The sequence below is a fragment of the Wallemia ichthyophaga genome, assembly GCF_000400465.1.
Source record: "Wallemia ichthyophaga EXF-994 unplaced genomic scaffold scaffold8, whole genome shotgun sequence".
Taxonomy (NCBI): Eukaryota; Fungi; Basidiomycota; class Wallemiomycetes; order Wallemiales; family Wallemiaceae; genus Wallemia; species Wallemia ichthyophaga.
The window spans coordinates 23087-43318 of record NW_008806281.1 but is presented as its reverse complement, the minus strand read 5'-3'; the positions used below and the strand labels follow the sequence as shown (position 1 = coordinate 43318).

At 46.2% G+C, this 20232-nt stretch overlaps 9 protein-coding genes across 9 annotated transcripts; 3 read left to right on the top strand and 6 right to left on the bottom strand.

Annotated features, from left to right (window-relative positions):
- Nucleotides 1–165: 165 nt before the first annotated feature.
- J056_004398 (uncharacterized protein) lies at nt 166–3370 on the top strand (the record flags this gene model as incomplete). The annotated part of the gene is made up of 3 exons (XM_009269593.1): nt 166–1538; nt 1589–1776; nt 1827–3370. 3 exons carry the CDS (start codon nt 166–168, stop codon nt 3368–3370), a joined length of 3105 nt encoding a protein of 1034 aa, XP_009267868.1.
- Nucleotides 3371–3431: 61 nt separating this feature from the next.
- On the top strand, nt 3432–5516 carry J056_004397 (uncharacterized protein; the record flags this gene model as incomplete). Its single annotated transcript, XM_009269592.1, has 3 exons — nt 3432–4133; nt 4185–4812; nt 4858–5516. The coding sequence occupies 3 exons, from the start codon at nt 3432–3434 to the stop codon at nt 5514–5516; spliced, it is 1989 nt and encodes a 662-aa protein (XP_009267867.1).
- A 102-nt stretch (nt 5517–5618) lies between these two features.
- J056_004396 (Uracil permease) lies at nt 5619–7381 on the bottom strand (the record flags this gene model as incomplete). Its single annotated transcript, XM_009269591.1, has 2 exons — nt 5619–6035; nt 6080–7381. 2 exons carry the CDS (start codon nt 7379–7381, stop codon nt 5619–5621), a joined length of 1719 nt encoding a protein of 572 aa, XP_009267866.1.
- A 317-nt stretch (nt 7382–7698) lies between these two features.
- J056_004395 (SWR1-complex protein 4) lies at nt 7699–9033 on the bottom strand (the record flags this gene model as incomplete). The annotated part of the gene is made up of 2 exons (XM_009269590.1): nt 7699–8441; nt 8496–9033. 2 exons carry the CDS (start codon nt 9031–9033, stop codon nt 7699–7701), a joined length of 1281 nt encoding a protein of 426 aa, XP_009267865.1.
- A 571-nt stretch (nt 9034–9604) lies between these two features.
- Nucleotides 9605–10469, top strand: J056_004394 (uncharacterized protein; the record flags this gene model as incomplete). Its single annotated transcript, XM_009269589.1, has 2 exons — nt 9605–9978; nt 10028–10469. 2 exons carry the CDS (start codon nt 9605–9607, stop codon nt 10467–10469), a joined length of 816 nt encoding a protein of 271 aa, XP_009267864.1.
- Nucleotides 10470–10755: 286 nt separating this feature from the next.
- Nucleotides 10756–12608, bottom strand: J056_004393 (uncharacterized protein; the record flags this gene model as incomplete). Its single annotated transcript, XM_009269588.1, has 2 exons — nt 10756–12113; nt 12161–12608. 2 exons carry the CDS (start codon nt 12606–12608, stop codon nt 10756–10758), a joined length of 1806 nt encoding a protein of 601 aa, XP_009267863.1.
- Nucleotides 12609–13844: 1236 nt separating this feature from the next.
- J056_004392 (uncharacterized protein) lies at nt 13845–15456 on the bottom strand (the record flags this gene model as incomplete). The annotated part of the gene is made up of 7 exons (XM_009269587.1): nt 13845–14074; nt 14132–14299; nt 14343–14391; nt 14458–14620; nt 14666–14685; nt 14732–14785; nt 14842–15456. The coding sequence occupies 7 exons, from the start codon at nt 15454–15456 to the stop codon at nt 13845–13847; spliced, it is 1299 nt and encodes a 432-aa protein (XP_009267862.1).
- Nucleotides 15457–15900: 444 nt separating this feature from the next.
- J056_004391 (Bypass of stop codon protein 6) lies at nt 15901–17803 on the bottom strand (the record flags this gene model as incomplete). Its single annotated transcript, XM_009269586.1, has 6 exons — nt 15901–16561; nt 16607–16925; nt 16969–17050; nt 17097–17207; nt 17251–17336; nt 17383–17803. 6 exons carry the CDS (start codon nt 17801–17803, stop codon nt 15901–15903), a joined length of 1680 nt encoding a protein of 559 aa, XP_009267861.1.
- Nucleotides 17804–18256: 453 nt separating this feature from the next.
- On the bottom strand, nt 18257–20003 carry J056_004390 (Bypass of stop codon protein 6; the record flags this gene model as incomplete). Its single annotated transcript, XM_009269585.1, has 4 exons — nt 18257–18882; nt 18934–19322; nt 19383–19546; nt 19596–20003. The coding sequence occupies 4 exons, from the start codon at nt 20001–20003 to the stop codon at nt 18257–18259; spliced, it is 1587 nt and encodes a 528-aa protein (XP_009267860.1).
- Nucleotides 20004–20232: the final 229 nt, after the last annotated feature.

Here is a 20232-nt window from a genome sequence, read left to right as displayed (position 1 = left end):
AACAAGATATTTAGCTGGCTAAATCCATTTCGCGTATATGTAACGTAAACTTCCTGTATACACTGCCAAATCGCCTCTTGCTCCGTAACGACGACGACGTTTATGCTTCGTCGATTAGGGAATCCACTTAGAAGCTTAATTACGAATACAAGGACAGCATCTACAATGTCACAATCTTATGGAAATTACGATAAAGTATTTAGCCAGCGTGTCGATTACGCACCAGTACATCTTGAGCGCTGGAGGAGCAGAGTCACTGGGCTTAGCGTAGCTCAAGTCAAGCACGAGAGCCCAATGTGCGAGGCCAACTTTGTCGTCCCCACTGAAATATTCGACGACAGCGGCTGTCCACATACCTTAGAGCACCTCGTCTTCCTTGGATCTAAACTCTACCCGTATAAGGGCGTTCTCGACACTCTCGCCAATAGAGCATTTGCAGCAGGTACAAATGCATGGACTGATACGGATCAAACCGTTTACACTCTCCAAACCGCTGGATACGAGGGCTTCTTGAGGATGCTCCCCGTCTACATGGACCACTTGCTCAGACCAACTATCACTGATGCCGGCTACACGACCGAAATTCACCACATAAACGAGTCTGGTGACGATGCTGGCGTCGTCTATTCTGAAATGCAGGGTAGATCAACCTCCCCATTCGATTTGATGGAGGACAAGCAGCGTGGTCTCATCTACCCAAAGAACAGCGCTTATCGCTCTGAAACTGGCGGTAGAATGGAGGCTCTTCGTGTGCTTACTGCAGACAAAGTGCGCGATTTCCACAAAAAATACTACGCTCCTCATAATCTCTCACTCGTGGTTACCGGGGATATTCCAACCGATAAGCTTTTGGATGTTATGCAAAATGTAATTGAACCACGTATCATCTCTGATGCTAAGGAGAGAGGTATTGAGATTGGTGTCAAGCCACGTGGCTGGAAGAGACCATTCGTCGAAACTCCTTCAGCAGAACCCCTCAAGTTGCAAAAGACTGAAAGAGCAGTCGCTGAATTCCCAGAGCAGGATGAAAGTGTTGGTGAAGTTGAGTTGTCGTGGGTCGGTGGGAAGACTAACGACTTCTTGCACACTAAGGCACTCGATATTCTCGGCACTTATTTAACTGACTCTGCTATTTCACCATTGCAAAAGCACCTTGTTGAGATTGCTTCCCCTTACTGCACAGATATCAACATATACAACCGCGAGCGTGTTTGCAACGACACTATACATTTCAACTTGGCCTCTGTACCGACTACTGAAATTGACAACGTTGAAGGCAAGCTTATGGAAATTCTTAACAACATTGTAAAGGAAGGTTTCGATATGGACAGGATGGCTCTCGTTCTCAAGAGAGACCGCGTCAAATTGCTTGACATGGCTGAGAGACAAGCTGCAAGTGCATTCGCCTATATGTTCATCGCCGATCATCTCTACGGTGACGCTGAAGGCAAGGATCTTCAAGACTCGCTGGCTGAGATGAAGAGATGTGACATTTTAAGTCAATGGACGTCTGACGATTGGGCACAGCTTTTAAAGAAGTGGGTATTGAAGTGCTAACGAGGAAGTTTTTAATTTAACATACTCGCAGGAGCTTTATCGATGCACCATTCATCAATGTCAAAGGAAAGCCATCAGCCACGCTCGCAAAGACACTTGAAGAGAATGAGCAGAAGCGTTTGGATGAACAGCGCAGGTCTTTGGGTGAAGAGGGTATCAAGAAGGCCAAGAAGGTATTTGATGATGCTCAAGTGGAAAACAATAAAGAAATTCCAGATGGTTTGTGAAGAGGTTTTAAATTCCAATTATTTAGCTAACAGATGCTATAGACATGATCAAGTCATTCGAAGTACCATCGACAGACTCAATCTCCTGGATCCCAATAGAGAGTGCTCGTCAAGAGTACAAAAAGGCATCAATCACCTCACCTACTAACAATGAGCTCCGTAAGCATATTGAGTCTGATCCAAGCAAGCCACCAATTTTTGTCCAATACGACCATGGAAAATCATCATTTACATCAATTCGCATTTACCTCTCAACCAACGAACTTCCAAAGCATCTGAGACCATACGCGTCGCTATTCCTCTCTACCTTCTTCTCATTACCAGTCAAGCGTCGCGACGGTACAATGCTCTCGCACGAGGCTGTTGTTCGCTCACTTGACGAGACAACTCTTGAACACGACATTAACTTTGGTTCGAGAGGGACATTTGCAGAGCTATTACAAGTGTCTGTCAAGGTTGAAAAGCAATATTACGAAGCTTCCATTGAGTGGTTGAGCGACTTGCTTACAGGTAGCGTATTCGATGTCGAGAGACTGAAGGTAACTGCTGCTAAGATCCAACAAGGCCTGCCAGAGCAGAAGAGAGAAGGTGATACTGTCGTGTGGGCAATGTCGACGTCACTCATGTTTGACAGTCTTCAACAAGCCAATGCTGTTCTCGAGCAGTCAGAGTTCAACCCAACTGTCATAAAGAGACTTGAAGATGATCCAAAGGGTGTCATTAGCGATCTTGAAGAATTTAGAAGGTGTGTTGTTCAGCCAAACGGAATACGCGTCAGTGTTGCTGGAAATGTAATGGGTCTTGAGCGTCCACAGGAGCCATGGGCCAAGTACTTCCCAGAGGAGAACAACAAGCCACTCGCATCCGTGCCTTGGGTGAAGGACTTTAAGTTGCCACTTGGTCAAAACCCATCAAAGAAGGCAGTCGTTGTCCCACTACCATCGATTGAATCGTCATTCTCTGTGCACACCGCCAAAGGTGTTGAAGGATATGATCATCCAGACATTCCAGCATTAATGGTCACATTGGGTACGCTCAATGCACTCGAGTCATACCTCTGGCGCTATATTAGAGGAACAGGGTTGGCGTATGGTGCATCCATAACGCAAAACCCAGAATCTGGATTGATGATGTTCACTGTGTACAAAGCACCAAATGCGTTCAGGGCGTATGAAGAGGGTGGAAAAGTAGTTAAGGGGTTAGTTGACGGCAGTATCACACTCGAGGACACAACGCTTGAGTCGTCGATAAGTTCACTGTGCTTCTCGATGACTTCGCGTGAAGCAACTATCGGCTCTGCTGCTCTGTCCAGCTTCGTGAACCAGATCTTCAAGCAGGTACCGCAGGATTATAATAAGCAGCTTCTGGCTAAATTCAGGGAAGTAAAGAAGGAGGACGTGATGGATGTGCTGAGAAGGTACATCGCTCCTCTGTTCAACGCCGACACTAGCAGCGCTGTGATCGTTTCTGGGCCATCCAAGGTGGAAGGAATGGAGGAGAGCTTGAGAAAGGAGGGTTTTGATGTTGAGAGGAGAACGCTGGATGTTGAGGATGTTGAGGATAGCGACGGCAGTGCAAGCGAGTAAAGCAGTGTACTTGAATGTCAAATAGATAGAATCTTCTTTATATGCTTTGAAGTGCTTTCTAATGCTTGAGACTGCTTATTTCAACACACCCAACATACCATTTGAGATGCGATACCCGCAAGCACTTAGAATGGCATTGAAATTGTCTTTGCCCTGTAAAATACACACACGCTCACTCAGCGCTAGCGTAATTCCTGAGAAATTCACACTGCGCCCGTATCAAGAAGCAGCCATTGCATCTGTAATGGACGCGCTAAACAGGCCAAAGCATCCCAAAAGCAGGCTAGGCGTATCCTCTCCCACTGGATCAGGCAAGACTAGAATGTTTGTCGAGCTGGCGAGAAGACTGAGTGAGAGTAAGCCCGGCAAGGTGCTCGTCATCGTCAACGGCATCGAATTGGCCAGTCAGGCCTACGACGCGTTCGTTTCAGGCTGGCCTTCTGCAAGCGTCGAAATGGACCAAAGTGCCAGCGTTGCGACGGGCGATGCTGACGTCACCATTGCTACATTCCAGACGCTCATCAGACCAGGGAGAATGTCCAAGTATGACCCAGCGGATTTCAAGTTGCTACTCGTTGACGAGGCTCACCACGCAGCTGCACGCTCGTATGTTGATATACTCGCACATTTCGATCCAAGTATACACGGTGAGCAGGATTCGGTTACTGGATCTAAGGTTCCAATTGTTGGATTTTCCGCTACATTCTCTAGACATGACAGTCTTGCACTTGGCAAGGTATTTGAAGAGATTGTGTTTCATAAGGTCAGTGTCTTTTTTTTCTTTTGGAGTATATAACGCTGAAAAATACACAAGGACTTCCTAGATATGATTAAAGAGCGCTGGCTGTCGAATGTCACCTTCACTACCGTCAAAACAGACATTGATCTCTCTCAAGTCAAAATATCGGAGCGAACAAACGATTACACTGTCACTTCACTATCACCGATACTCAATACTCCCTCTGTGAGGAGAGTAGTGCTCGCTGCATACCTCGACAAGTGCTCTGACCGTCGATCGACGTTGATTTTTTGTGCTGATCTCAAACACGTCCACAACCTTACTGCTGATTTTCGCGACGCTGGAATAGACGCTCGCTTCATACACTCCGGTACACCTCCCAAAGAACGGGTGAAAATCTTGAGGGACTTCAAAGAATACAGATATCCAGTTCTCCTCAATTGCGCTGTTCTCACTGAGGGTGCAGATATACCCAACATTGACTGCATTTTGTTGTGTAGACCGACACGCTCAAGAAATTTGTTTAGTCAGATGATAGGTAGGGGTATGAGAGTCGCGCAAGGTAAAACAGAGTGTAAAATACTCGATGTGGCCGCATCTTTGGACAAAGTCGGTGATATAAGCGCTGCGCCTTCACTTGAAGGTCTGGATATGACTGAGTTTGACCGTGTCGATTCTAAGGCAGTCGAAGGTGATGTGAAAAGTGAGTAGAGATATTTAGTGCACAAACATAGCTCATGAAATGCAGACGATCTCTCCGAACATCCTCTCTTCAAGGAGGAGAACGAGCAGAACATAGTACCACATGCGGACTATATCACTTTCACCGACTTCGACGATCCGCGTGCGCTTTTTGAGTCGCTCAAAAACAAGCACTCGGATAATGTGTACAATCAGTCCCAAAACGCCTGGGTGGATTGCCGGGGTGGTTTTTATGTCCTCAGTTGTCAGCAGGCGGGAGATTTGCGCATCGAGCACACAGGCGAGGGAAAGTACACGGCGTCGCACAAGCCAACAAATGTACCACTCCAAGATGCCAAAAGAGTAGGTTTGGCGCCGTTCAGAAGACCAATCACACTGGTGCACGACGTCGACTTCAAGCTGGCTATTAGAGCGAGCGATAAGCTAGCGACTGAGAAGCTGATGCGCGGGAAAGCAGCGCTTATACGTCGAGACGCACCGTGGAGAAGGGCACCGGCAACTAAGTCGCAGCTGGATGCTCTCACGAAGCGCTTGAAAGGCGGTTTCAATACAGACTTGCTGAAGGGTGAAGCAGCGGATATGATAACGAAGTTGATGAATGGGTACAAGAAGCGTGCTGAAAAACAACAGAAGCAGGCTTTGAAAGAGGTCAAGATTTCAGAAAAGAAACGCAGGCATTCCGTGCAAGTTGGACCTCTGGTTTAGAAATTTACACTGATGAATGTGTTTTACAAGTATATAAGAGTAGGATTACAATAATACCCTTTGAGAAGAGAAAGTCCGATGATTTGACAAGATAATGCTCCATTATGCTTTTTCGATTGACCTGGTTGATCGAGTGGAACGGATGGACGAAGAATCTGTCTTGGTTGTAGTAATAGCAATACCACCATCCGCCATACCACCTAGACCATTTACTTCCAAGTCGTATATAGAATCAGTGTCGTGCGTATACCCACTGAAGTCAATCTCTTCAAATGGTGCATTGAACGGTACTGCTCCTGTAGGTGGGAAGATGTAGCTGATGGCTATGTATATCACCGAGCTGACTAGAAATCCAGTGAAGAAGGACAGGTTATAGATGCGTGTTGCGCTTCGACCTACAATTTCTTCGTTACCTGGAGTGGACGCAATAAAGCCTGGTAAATTTATCGAGACACCGCAGAGGTAAGCTGCTACAGCGCGAAGGTTAACACCGTATGTGTAGCTGTACCATCCCTCAGCCTGTTTCCAGTCAGCATTATCCGGACAGCACATGTCAAACCCACCCTGTACAGGTCTGCAACGTTGGCACGTCCGCGTCTGACGACAAAGTAATCGGAAAGCATAGTCCCAGCAATGGCAGAGAGGAAAACGCAGTATCCTGACAAGTAGTTGGTGAAGCTCGTTGCGCCGTCTGTAAGCCTCCAAGGCACGAGACATAGACCGAGGAACACGCAGATATAGCCGCCTTTTCTGTTGTTAATGTATGAAGGCAGACATGCGGTAAGGTCGCATCCGCATGCTATAACATTAGCCGCTTGGTTGGTGCCCATCTGCGCAACACATAGACAGAAAGCTATAAACCACACCGCGAATCGCACAGCAGCGCTGTCTGGATTGATGAAGTTGTCAAGAATTACCATAGGATCCCACTCTTTGATCCCCGTCTCGGCTTGATAGCACGAAGCTATGATTACTCCGAAGAAACTCGTAATGAAAAATCCGAGGGGGACTGTGAGGAGCTGCGGAAAGACTACATTCTTTTTGTCGTGAGCTCGACTAGCCAAGTCTGAAATATTGAGGATGAGAGTGACGGCATTGGAGATGGCTCTGACTATCGCTTTGACCATTTCCCAGCCTTGTTCAGAGGAGGTGAGCGTCGATGGGCTGGTGAGGACACTTTTAAGTGTGGCTTCCTGGGATGGAGTTGCAGTGGCTCTACCGAGAGACCATCCGAAGAAAATAATCAGTCCAAGCGGCGCGACAATAGCCTTGAACGTGAAAAAGTGCTTGATTTTTTGAATCGGGAAGTAAGTCGGTATGAGCATTAGCGACCAGAAGATGATAAAGCAGACCATATCAAAACCCTTGAGATTTGTGTCTAGCTGCTTTTGGAGCCCCGCAGAGGTCGTCCAATTTGGATCCCAGCATCTGAGCATCACGCGTATGCAATTACCGCCGATGTATGTCTGGACTGCGAACCACAAAATGGCGATTACGACCCTGTTAATTATGGGCCATACGCTTCCAAAGATACCCCAAGACTGTCTAATGAGGACAGGAAAAGTTAAGTGAAAAGTAGCACCAGGCCGGGAGCTAGCAATGACGAAAACTGCCGTAATGGCATATCCGATGAAAACTGCAATTAGACTCTGCCACCAAGTCTGTCCAAGCGCAACGTTTGCTTGACACAACATCAGAGTATTTATGTTGATGCTGTCTGAGACCCAGAAGTTGACAAAAGACATACTTGTCCACGTCCTGTTTTCTAACTTCACAGGCTCTAGATCCGCGTTGCTAAGCCATCGCTCTCTTTTTGACTTTGTGATTGACTGCTCAACTCTGAGCCACGATGAAAGCGTTTGCATTATGTGGTCGTTGTGTTTAGTTAAGGCAATCAAACCAATTCAAGTTGGCTCTTCTATCACTCACTATCTTGATAACGCTGTTGTGTGCCTGAGATAAGAGAGACAATTTCTCACCGAAAGTATCTTTAAGCATTGATAGGTGATATCTATGGCTGTTAAACTTTCTTTTGTTGCTAGAAAGTATCCCATCTTCTCCGAATCTGTTGCGTTTGTGTGCGTTGCGTCACTGCCTATTCAATTCACTATCAGTGGGAAGCCGCCCTTATCAGAATCGTCAGATCTAGATAGTCATGCATATGGAGTACAATAAATTACAATTACAATTTGCGTCTTTTGTTGAGATCGTTGGACTCGTTTGGATCACTTGAGTCTGTGCTCAGACCCATGCTGTTCTCCGGTGCGGGTGTTGTGGGTTTTGGCGTGGAGGTGGGAGTAGGGTGTTCTGACGCCGCTCTGGCCACGGGTGTTGAAGCAGTTGCCCGTTCGTCTGCAGACACGCTGATGCCCTTAGCGAGGCGCAATTCATTTGCAACTCTCTCATGCGCTCTGCGTATTTCTTGCAACTGCGCCGTTGCCTCTTTGACGCCTTCATATTTAGCGACATTGGCAGCTGTCGGGTACTGCAGCTTATCACTCAACCCCATACTCTGAAGGCATTCTCTGATGCGCTGCGGTGTTATCTTCTGTGCAAGTTTGGTAGCTCTACTGAAGGGCGGTATGTTAGAGCTGGATTTGAGCGGGAGGTGGGACGAAGGGCGAGTGATATAGTGCTGAGCGTCATACGCAGCGCTCTTAGCTGTGCGTTTGTGTGGTTGCTCTTCGTTGGATGTCGACATAGGAGCGAGTGTGGATGTGGCTATATCAGCTCCTCCACTAGCCTTGCGCTTCTCGTTGCGGGACATAGACACCGTGCGCACTAGCTCGTCGCGCTCGCATCGCCACTTGCGCTCATCTTGCTCTATCCGCTTCGCTTCTATATAGAGCTCCTCCTCTTCGGTGATCTGCTGTGGTGTGCGTGCGAAGAGCGAGTTGACGTATTGTTTGCGCATCATTTCGCGCTCTGGTTTGGTGTGTTAGTGGGGGTTTAGCTGACTACATATACACCAAATCACACCTTTGTCGAATTGATAAGCTTGGAGAAGCTGGTTTGTGCTGCTTTCGTCGCTCGAAATTCTCGACTGGATCAGTTTGCGGCAGATGTCGAAATACCTCGCTTTGAGATCCTCGAGAGTTCTACCGGATCTCCACTCATAGCGGTCCCAGATAACTGGCCATCTCACGTCGAATTCGTGTATGAGCTTGACGAGGTAGTCCGTCTCGTCCCTCGACCAAGTTACGTCTTGGAGCATTCTGTCGTACTCATCCTCGCTGTAGCTGTATGGCTCGGACGTGGTGTTGAATCGAGCGTACGGGTATGGCTCATCGAATTCATCTAGCCGCTTCCAGTGACGGAGCTGTAGTCCATCTGATCTCGCTGGATTCGTGAATGATTCCCATTTCCATTTACGTGCTTGTTTCCCTTTCCCTGCGTAAACGTTTGGATTTCTGGCTGCGACGACTGACGGAGCATTCTCTGCCATCATCGCGAGCAGGTTCGTGGGAATTTGGCTGGTCTTTAGCGACTCAACATCGAATTCAATGTCGCTGGCCATGATGATGGTGCGGAAGCAGGAGGAAGTTCGCAGCAGAGGGATACAAGATAGAGAAAGATGCCCTGCACTGCCATATTGCTCACAGCCTCCTCACCGCAATGTAGACAATAATTACCAAAAATGGTTGACATCGGTGGGGCGGTGACATGGTGACATTTCCGCAGTTGTTCGAGTAGCACGTGATGCGGTGTACTGCGATACACTATGACAGACGTGTGTGTTTCGAAGAATAATTCACAGGTAAATTTTCGGTTGCTGAAAAATATTGGCTAAATCCTCCCCGAGGAGTACCGAGGTTGTGTCTCAGGTGAAACAAACTCAAAGAGGAAATGAGTCTGAAAGGCTGGATTTGGGAGTGTATGAAAACCTACAGGAGATGGGCTGTGATCGATATACAATGGTAATCAATTAAAGTTAAGATGCGCGCACAAAAAAGCCTGTAACTCTGTACCTGATGATGAATAATCTAATCTGAAACTGAGACTGCGACCTGACCCCGCACTTCGTCCGAATATTCCACTCCGAATAATTATTTTAGGAATTCCATTTAATAACGACTACCATCACGACGATGATTAAATTGCCCACAGAACTCCTCGAACCTATTCTCACAGACGCACTGCAAGACTCCCGCTCGAGCGCGTTGGATCTGCTGCTGATACACCCGCGCACAACTCAAATTCTCTATCGTCACGTATACCAGCAGCATCCATGCGCCATCAACTCACTCAACCAACTTGAGCTGTTTTCCAACAACGTTCCACTCGAGCTTCTCAGCAAAGTCAGGGCACTACACATCAACCTCCCCTCAGCTGCTGGTTCTGTGTGGGATTCTGTTGGCAATGCCTTAACTAAGTGCCGCAACGTGCAGCACCTCAAATTACGCGCTATGGGTCTCTGGAACGAAGACAGGCGTGGTTTGATTGAAGGTCTCGCTGCTATCGAGTGAGTGGGAATGCCATTACACTTCACCTCTTCTCACACTCGCACGCAGCCCGATAAGCTTCGAATGGACATCACCTGACCCACCGCATCATATCAGTCTCAGTGTGGTGACGCCATGTCTCACAATCGTCCTAAACCAACTGCCAAGATGGAGCAGACTGCTGCACTTGAGCATGTCACACGTCCAGTTCCCTCAGTGCACACATCCAGATAGATACCTCCCTGCTGTCTTGTCGCCAACCCTGGAGACTATCTCGCTCGGCCAGGCTATTAAGGCGCCTGCAACAATGCTCGCTGGTATAGCCACAGCTTGTCCCAGATTGAAGCGTTTTGACGCCGAGGATATCTACAGCGAGTCCATCTGGGGTAGCAGAGTCGACGAGAAAGACGTCAGGAATAAGCTCGAAGACAGCATGTCCTTTTACGGTGACTTCTCAATCACTTCCCGTCTGCAAAGGATTGCAGGTGGTGACCGCGGTGTCATTTACTAGGATTCTCTTTTTTTACACACTCTCATAATTATATCAGCATAGAAAAGCACGATAGCCAATAGCTCGTCGCTCATAGCACGTAGCACATAGCACCAAAGACAGCGCTTGGATTGCGCACCCTAACGATTTGTTTTGTATTGCATTATTTCATTCATCTTCAAATATAACAAAAACATGACAATAACGATTGTGCGAGTATGCGAACGTACAAATAAGAAAACGTAGTGAGCGTAGTGTTTTTCGTGCAAGAGACAGTTAATAAATATCATCAGAGTCATAAGAATGTTTAGGAAAATGCGAGTATATCATCCGCCATCAGCAATGCCTGCTTCATGCTATCATCTAGATCCTCAAGTTCGTTCTGTTCAGCGTGGTTGGTGTTGCTCATCTTTGAGAATGTTGCATTCGGGTCAGACGGGCTGGGAGGCGCTGATTTTGGTGCGATTGATTGTGCGACTGGTGGTGCAGGTGGTGGTGCTATCTTGATGGATTTGTACGACTGAGAGTGTTGAATGTACCAATCCAGATCGTAATCGACGAGTGGTGGAGATGCCTCCTTTGGTGGTGACTCCTTATTTGCTAATGGCTCATGCGACTCCTTGATTGGTGAGTATTCCCTGATTGATTGTAGTGGCATGATACCAGCAGCATTACCATTGACCCTGTCTTCATTCCCATTCCCATTATCGAGCGAAATATGGCTGTTGCTGTTGTATATATCGTCGTATTCCCATGTTGGACTTGGACTGTAATCAGCTGGGTTGGTGCCATCGAACGCACTCTCGAAAGTCTGCTTAGATGTGCTTGTCGTTGCAGATCTGAACGTCGAGCAGCTTTGAGACTGTTGCAGTGTCTTCGTGAGACTCTGGTTTGAGGCAACCTGGAGGTTGTTGGAAGACTTAGCAAGTGACAACCGCTTAGCTCTGTCCCTCAATGCTTTTGAGCGAGCTCTATTCAAAGCCACTGTGTTCGACGATGGCGACCGCACTAAGCTATCATCCATGTCATTGAAACTGATCACAGGCGCGGGCGTTGGTGTGCCTGTGTTATCGACTGTCCCTAGTGCTAATCCTGTAGGTGTCGCTGTAGATTCCGGTGAGTTGGTTATACGCGAACCAAACGATTCTCTCTGTTGTGGACCGAATATCTTTGGCGAAATCACCGGCGTCGTTTCCACTTTGTTTGCGATCGGTGTTGATTCCGGAGAGTGCCGGGGGTGGCTGATACGTGAAGCGATCGACTGTCTCTTATGCGATCCGCATGAGACGTGCGAAGCACTTGAGCCATGTGAACCATGCGTACTGTGGGCACCGAACTTCTTGGGCGAAATTAATGGCGTGTCCAACACGATGCTCGACGGAGCTGTTGTGGCAGTGGTGTCAGTCTGGAAAGTAGTCGTTGTGTTAGCAGACGATGCTGTTGTCTGTGCTTCCGAAGCTGTAGACGCGTTCCTAGAGTGTGTATAGTCTACGTCACGACCTGGTATCTTTATGATTGCCGGTACGCGCTTGTGGCGTGCGCCTAGGGGTAGTTTGGCCTGCTTTGGCGGAAGAGGGGGAGGTTTCAGTTCTTCTTCGCTGGAGCACGTCCGCTGCCTCGTTACGGGTTTTAGCTTGAGTTTAGGCTGGCCGAGTTGCGGTTGTTCTATGTGGGTGTCAGAAGGTGTCGTTCGCGATACTCCAAGCACTCACTAGGCGGTGATCTCGCTTGTCTTGACGGATTGAGGATGGAGTACGACTTGGACTTGCGTCTCAGTATCCTGCCTTTCAGCTTCTTCTCTTCCACGCCGCTCTCTTCAGGTGTACCAGGACTGCCGAAGAGCATCTGTCTCGCTTTCTTCCAGTGTGACTTGCGTGTAGCAGATTTCTTCGAAGAGGACGACTGACTGTCGACATCTTTGTTGACATCGATTTCTTTGCTGCCTTTGCCGTCCTTACTGCTTTTGCTGCTGGCTTGCACGTGCAACTCCTGTTTGGATGATACACGGCGGTAGTGGCTGGCTCGTGTGTACGTGAGCTCTTCTGGCGCGGTCAACGCAGCGAGTGAGTCGGCTCGCGCGCATGTTGTCGAGCAGTAGATTGATTCAGGGTCGCGTGTCTTGTTGGGGATAGCACCACATAAGCACGCGTTGGAAGCCATTGTAGTTGAGGGGTTGTGGTTACTTCTATTCCTAGTTAACATGACGGTGCTTATTCCAGAGCTGTTTCTGAGGATCGGCTGACAGATCTTTGGAATGCTCTGAAGTTCTCTTAAGCTGCACTGTAGGTGCTTGAGGAATGAAGATGCAGTTCTTTGAAGAAGGCAGTGCCAAATCTCGAATCTCGAATCTCGAATACAGCTCAGGCACTCTCAAGGATACTGATATCATATCGACTCAGGCTTGTACCCTTCTTCAAATGTCACACAAAGCCAGAACGGTCGACTGAAAGCTTGTAATTTTTTTAATCTACAAACATTAATAGTCTATAATATTCACATGTACACTGTCGCTAGCGCCCTTCTTTAGCCTTTATAAACCTTTAAGTCTGATTGCATTTCACTTATAATGAAGAGAGCAGTCAATAAGCTGCGCTGGTAGGAATCTCATCCATTAATATATTTCATGCTTATCTCCCATATCACTATATCCCTTCATCACACTTAATGGAAACATTTGACTTACGCCACGGTAAGCTTTAAAGTTTGAAGGTCATTGAGTGCTTTTTCCAGGGTTTTCTCACGCCACACATACCCTGTCAAGTATGACGCCAAAATCGCATAGAATGCCATAGACGTAGTTTACCAGCCAATCTGTCAGCCTGCTTGTTAATGTCTAGCATTCAGGCGATGTTTAGGAGCTTAAAATTTTACATCCAATTGTCCTGCCTATAATGATTCCAAAGGAGCCTCAACAGCCTTCGCATCCCCATCATGTGAAATCCTGAAACGCACTGATCAGAAGCCAAACCCCGATTTCAGAGCTCGGCTGACTCCCACTTTCCTTTCCATAAACTGTTTTGCTAGGTGTTTGATGATCCCACTATACCCCTGGAGCAAGCATCAATTCCTGTAAAGACTATGCGTCGAAAAGGATAATTTGCGTTTGTAGATTCGAAAAATTGAGATTTTTGGATGCTTGTAGTCTTTAAAAGTCAATAAAATCTGTTATATCGATCAAACACATAAAATATTCCATATCTATCCTTAAAACGTGTTCCATAGTGATTTCGGATTGCAACTTCCGAACAGCCTATAACACGCAATTGGAATCTCAAGGATATGATTCTGAAGAGATACTTTAAAGATTATCTATGGCTATGTATCAAGCTTACTTGCTCGCAATAGCAGGAATGATTGTGCAAATGTCAAGGTCAGCTAGAATAGCCGACAATAATTTCATTGTTTCTTTGGTACAAAGATGAATAATATTAGCTCTATTCCAGCCACGACAATTAGCACTGGTTGTAATATATTGGCTGTAAAGGCATCAGCGGCGAATGAGAAGAAAAAGGGCGCGAAACTCGCTCCCAGCAATCCAGAGCATATTATCAGTGGGGTTATTATTGATATTTCCTCCTCAAGCACCATCGATATACCTGCATCGATACTCGCTGGAGCTATCGGGCCTATATTCGCCGACGGTCAGTGTTTAAGTTTGAGGTCGTTACTTTAGGGTTACTTACCCCATGCTAGCCCTGTCAGGCATAGAAGTGTCGCTCTAGCTGCCAGGCTATCGACAGCAAATATGACACCACTGAATACCATTGCTAGCGCGACAAGTGATATATTGCGTGTCTTGTCATATACTTTCTTGAACACAGTGGGACCGGCCAACCTGCCAATTGTCACACCTGTCGATAGTTAGTGCGAAATTCTAGAGAACCTTTAACCCACCTCCCCAGAATCCGGCTACGACATATGTACTCACGTCTTCCTCGTATCCCTTTAATAGGAAATAGGACGGCGACCATTGTGAGTTTATACACTGATGAGAACTAGCGAGGCATACAAGAACGAGTGCCAAATACACCTCAGATCTTGAAAGAATTAACTTCAGTCGGCCATTCACCGTTCCAGACTTGTCTTTCTCGTGCTTTTTATCGCCTTGGTTTGGAAGAGTAAAGTGTTTAAAAACCCATAAAGCAGTTGAGGCGAGAACGATTCCTAATGACCTGGTCTACTTTAGTGACTTTCTTTCTATGGCGTTCTTAGCTCACATTGGAAAGAAGTAAAAGTACTGTCGTTTGTTGAGCAATTGAGATGTTTCAGAACATCCCACTTACATTCCAAGTCAAATGATGTTGAGAGAATGCACCGATAATAAAAGGCGCAGTCATCTGTAGCCATGCTTTGTTAGACTAAATGTTCAGAAGAGTTGTGACTCCCAACCCACAGAACCAAGCGAAAATGAAGCGTACACACGCGATAGCACATCAGCAGAGGCAATTAGAGCGAGAACAGAGGTAGCTGCCGCGTCTAAGAATCCACTACCTACTCCTTGCAGGAATAAGGAAACGACGATAACACCAAAGGGGGGTGCAAAAGAAGTAATAAGAGCTCCTCCAGAATAAATAATAGCTGAGAAAAAGATTGTCCAGCGTACACCTATCCAAAACATTACGTAGCAAGTGCACAAACTTGAGACAGCATAGCCGCCAGCGTTGGAGAGAAAGAGAAAGGATGTTTGCTTATAGCTTATTGAGTAGCGCTCTTGTATGTTGTGTAAATTGGAACCCGTTGCTGAGTCGTTTATCCCGATTGCAGTGAATGAGAAACATAGAAAAACTATCATGATAGACCATCTTATGGTGGAAAGCTCTACTTTTTCACTGATATTTTGTTTCTCGAGACTAGATATGTCGCTATTTGCGTCATTATCCGCTACTTGTGATTTGACAGTGTTGCCATTGTTGGATGTGTCATTATCTGTGCCAGTATACGGGACTGATGATTTGTCAGTATTGCCACCGCTATTAGCTGCTGAAGATTTTTTGAAAAAAGTAACCATAGTCTATTATAACAACGCTTGCGGCACCTCAGTGAGATGATTATCACCATGAATTCATGTGGATAATGATTTGACATTCCGTTCTCCAATTGATTGAATCGGGCTCAATTGCCCGTATCATCCGCAGTGAACACGTAAGCATCAAAGGCATCTCCATTCCTCACTCTTCATTCCTCCACCATTCTTCATTCCAAAGCAAACAAACAAAGATTTCTAATTTACTTTCCCTTTTCAAGAGACTCAGGAATAAGAATTTCTTGCGTAGATTATGTAATTAATCAAACAAGCCAATCTTAAGATTCTTGAAAAATTTAAGCAAAGTGTAATTGAAAACTACATTAAAGTTAAGAAGAGTAAAACAAGTTTTAAGCAAAAGCAATAATCCATCGATCTGTAGAGATTTCAATATTTAAAGCGCTCGTTAGAGTCTGGTTAATGTATTGATCATTGTCTGTTTATGCGCGGTGGATGAACGAGCTTTCTCCTATTTAACCTCATTTCATGAGCCAAGGAGCCGTGGTTGTGAACAGTCTTAGAAATGTCCTTCTTGCTTAAAGATCGTCTATAGTATTTCATAGAAAAGAGGGCGAGAAGTCCAGCGAGAAGGATGAACGACACGACAATCAATACCCCTGGTATAATGTGTTCGGAAAATTTATGAATAGCTTGACCGAGGGACATCGGCATAACGGTACTACCAATTAGTCCGCCAGCTATGACTGTAGATGTTGCCGTCGTCTTTAAAGTATGTGGCAACCGATCAACGGCTGTTGTTAATATGAGTGGTACCAGCGGACCTACGAAAATACCGCAAAATATGTTCAAGACAATTGGACCGTAATTGAGACTGTCGTCGATTTGCCAAAATCCAGTCATCATGAACGTGAATGCCAGATTGAGCGTGATTGCAGACTTCATATCACCCCATTTGTTTATGAAATGACCGAGAGTTAAGCGGGAGAGGGTAACACCAGCCCAGAAACATGCTAAGTTTATGTTTGCAAGTGAACCTTCCATACCCTTTGCCCTCTCTAGATACGATACAGCCCACTGCGACCAACTATCCTGCATGCCCATCATGACGAAGAAGAGTATGATCGTGAGTCTATCGTGTTGTTAGTGGGTGTTTCATTATATAACCAAAACTCACAACATGAAAGGATCTGAGAGAACGAAGCGGAGTCGACGGAAAGATGTGTCATTGCCAGAGCGTTTCTCCGAGGGTGACTGGTAGGAGGCGTAGACAAACCACTGCAACACCATGAGCAGAGAGGAGAGTGCGACAGGAAGCCAGAAGTACAGATTCCATGGCTTGTTGTTGCTGGCTCTCAACCCTCCGACTAAGAAAGGTGCGATCATCGACCCCACCGAGAAGAACGAGTATGTGACTGTCAGTAGCGGACCATCTTCGTAATGCATAATAACTGAAGTTGCAGCCACATCCAACAGACCTGCCCCTGTACCAGTCACTGATGTTGTTAGACGAAGTTGACAATACATTGCACTACTCACAAACGAGACTGACGATAAAGACAGCGAAAGGAGGCGCAAATGTTGCAACGAGCGAACCACTAAAGTAAATTGCTGATGCCGACTGTGCTGCTATCAGATAAGGTTTACAGTTACTAGGAACAGCCCACAGTTAATACCAAACGGAGTCTGACGTGATGAATCAGGAACGCGGACAAAGCGGTCGAGATTAAGTATCCGCCAAAATTAGCTAAAAAGCACATTGACATATCATCTTCTGACTGTGCTTGTCAGTAGAGACTGAATTGTGCATAACTTACTCACTATGTCATAATACTCTCCCATTTGTGGTATAAGACCACCGATTGCACTACTGTTTAGTCCGATTACCATGTATGTCAAGCTGTTCTCTTTAGAATTTTTAAGTAGACAAAGAAACAACTCACCTCGTCATACCAATCATGACATAGCACCTGCGAAGTCTCCATCGCGAGTTGTGGAAGAAAAATACCTTCTTGAGGTATTTATCGCCCCTATCTAACTCATTTATAGATGCTTCAGACTGAGTGTCAAAGTTGTGCATGGTCAGCGGAGGTGCAGATTTTGTGCGTTTTGGCTTCTTCCTAGTACGCTCGGGTTCCTTGATGTACTTCTTGTCATCAGGGGAAACACTAGGAATAGTTTCTAGTGTATCAATAAGTGATGTGCTCCCAACACCCAACGTGTTATTTCTCGTGTAGTCTTGACTCTCACGTCGACCATTGTGGAGGTACGGCAGAGTCCTTGTATCTGGGAGGTTCTCCTTATTTTGCTCCATTCTCTCTCTTTCTTTCTGTTTTTGCTTCTGCGATGCTTTTTTGTTCTTGCTTGTGAACATTTTCACTAGTAGCTATGTTGTCGTATTGTTGTGTAGTGTTCGTTCTAGATCGTTCGTGTGTTTTGTAACTGGTATAAGACGTCAAAAGATGCCAGAAAGGGAAATTATATTCCTACATGCGCTCGGCGAAGCGCGAATATTCAAAGAACATTCCGGTCAAATTTTCATAATTGGAGTCATTTCGCGGGGATTAGCGAATGCATGCTGCCAAGAATAATAAAATGTGTGACGGTATAGCTTTTTCATATTATAATGTAGCTGAGAGGTGCTAGAGGCTAGTGTAGGGAGATTTGCAGCAGGGTTTCAGAGGCGCTTGTATCCGTGCCAAGCAACAGTAACAATTGCAACAAAAACATCGATAAAACAAATTACAAATCATTAAACAAGATCCTTCTATCTTAAAAAACCAAACGAGGGCTTGTGTGCTCTATACAAAGAAATATATCACGGTGATTATGGTGATGCTTGGGACTGTTGCGCGCATTCTCTATGCTTAGAGGAAAAAGAGGTATTTTTGCTAATTGAAGCTTTCATCCAACCACTTATGCTAGGCTTGATATCATTATCTTTCATCAGCTTGAGGTATTTAGTGGTATACAGCACGGTATAGAGGAGGATGCTGACTGCTGCAATAACAATAAGTACTCCTGGCACAATATCGGTAGAGAAGGCGTTGACAGCCTGTCCCACAGCAAGGGGAATAATGCTAGAGCCAACTAAACCGCCACACACAATGGCCGATGTAGCAGGCTGTTTGAGGTAGTGAGGCAGAGTATTAACACTGGTAGACAGCACGACGGGTACGAGTGGTCCGTCGACGAAACCGAGCAGGATATTAAGACATATAGCACCTGCCAAATGCTGCGTCTCGACCAACCACACACCGACCAAGACGAGGGCAAACATAGCGCAGAGGCTGACCGATGCCTTGATGTCACCCACCATAGCGACTAATTTGCACAGCACTATGCGCGAAACAGCCACGCCGGCCCAGAACGTCCCTTGGGCGATCTGGGGAATACCGTCACCGAGCTCCTTCGTGTCCTGCAAATACTTGCTCGCCCACTGGCTCCAAGAGTCTGTGGAGTGTCCGCGTCAGTGTTAGTATCTGTCGCAAAATTTCCTCCCACCCTGCATTGCAAACACAACAAAGGTGAGCGAGACACCGATTATGATGGTCCAGTCAGTGATTACGAGGCGAAATTTGCGCGCAGCACTCAGATGCAACGCATCCTTCTCAATTGGAGCCTTGTACGAGCGATAGACGAACCACTGCAAGAGGAAGAGAAAAGCAGCTAGGGAGAACGGAAACCAGAAGTAAAGTTCCCATGGCTGCTTATCGCCGCTCTGCAGTCCGCCGACGAGGAATGGCGACGCCATAGATCCGAGCGAGAAAAAGGAGTATGTCACTGTGAGCAGTGGCCCATCTTCGAAATGGACGATTACAGATGTAGCCGCAGTGTCTAGCAACCCACCACCAAAGCCAGTTAGGATAAAAGAAACCATGAGAGCACCGAAGCTGTTGGAATTTGAATTCTATGAGTCCTTGAACCACCAAAGTTTTCGTATAAACACTCACGGTGGTCTAAATGTGCCAATTAATGAGCCTAACGAATAAATACAGCTGGCGATCATAAGTACGTAGCGCAATTGCAGGTGGTGTATCAGGAATGAGGATGTGGCGGTTGAGATGACATAGCCACCCGAGTTCGCAAGGAAGGAGAAGGACATTATAGCTTCGCTCTGAAGGGACAAATTAGATTTGCAAATCTAAATCAATCACTTGTCTCACTTTGTGGTAGTATTTCTCCATCTGCGGCATTAACGCACCTACAGCGCTATCATTGATACCTATCGTAGCGAAAGACAACGCTGTCATAGCCACCAGCACCCACTTCTTCTGGAAGCGGTAGGCTTTGTTGGGAAAATAGTAGGCTATGTCTTGGTTGAGGAGGTCGTGCGACGCAGGGGAGTCTTGGTGTATCGTTGAGCTCGAGTGGTACTTGTCGAAGCTGGAGCTATGTCTACTGCAGACATGGGTGTGCTGAGATGAATCTGTAGATAATTTGCGCGTGTCTTGAGTGTTTAGGTAGAGCTGCGTGGGTTGGGTGATATTGGTTGATAGATCTTCTGCGTTTTTTGGTGACTCTGTATTTGTCTTTAATTCCGCATCTGCATGTGCATTTGTATTTGTGTCCATCATAAACTGAGACACCTGTATTTCTAGGGAGGATAGAGTCAAGAAGGACGAGAAGGAAACAAGAGACGATCAATTTTTTACACCAACGATAGATATGCACTGCGGCAAATATATATTCGGTCATTTGGGCATGTGGGCATTCCAAAGATCACTACGTGACGTCATGTTGAAGGATATTCAAATGCACACAGCACCAAGAAATGCGAGAAGAAATCCGATTGAACAATAC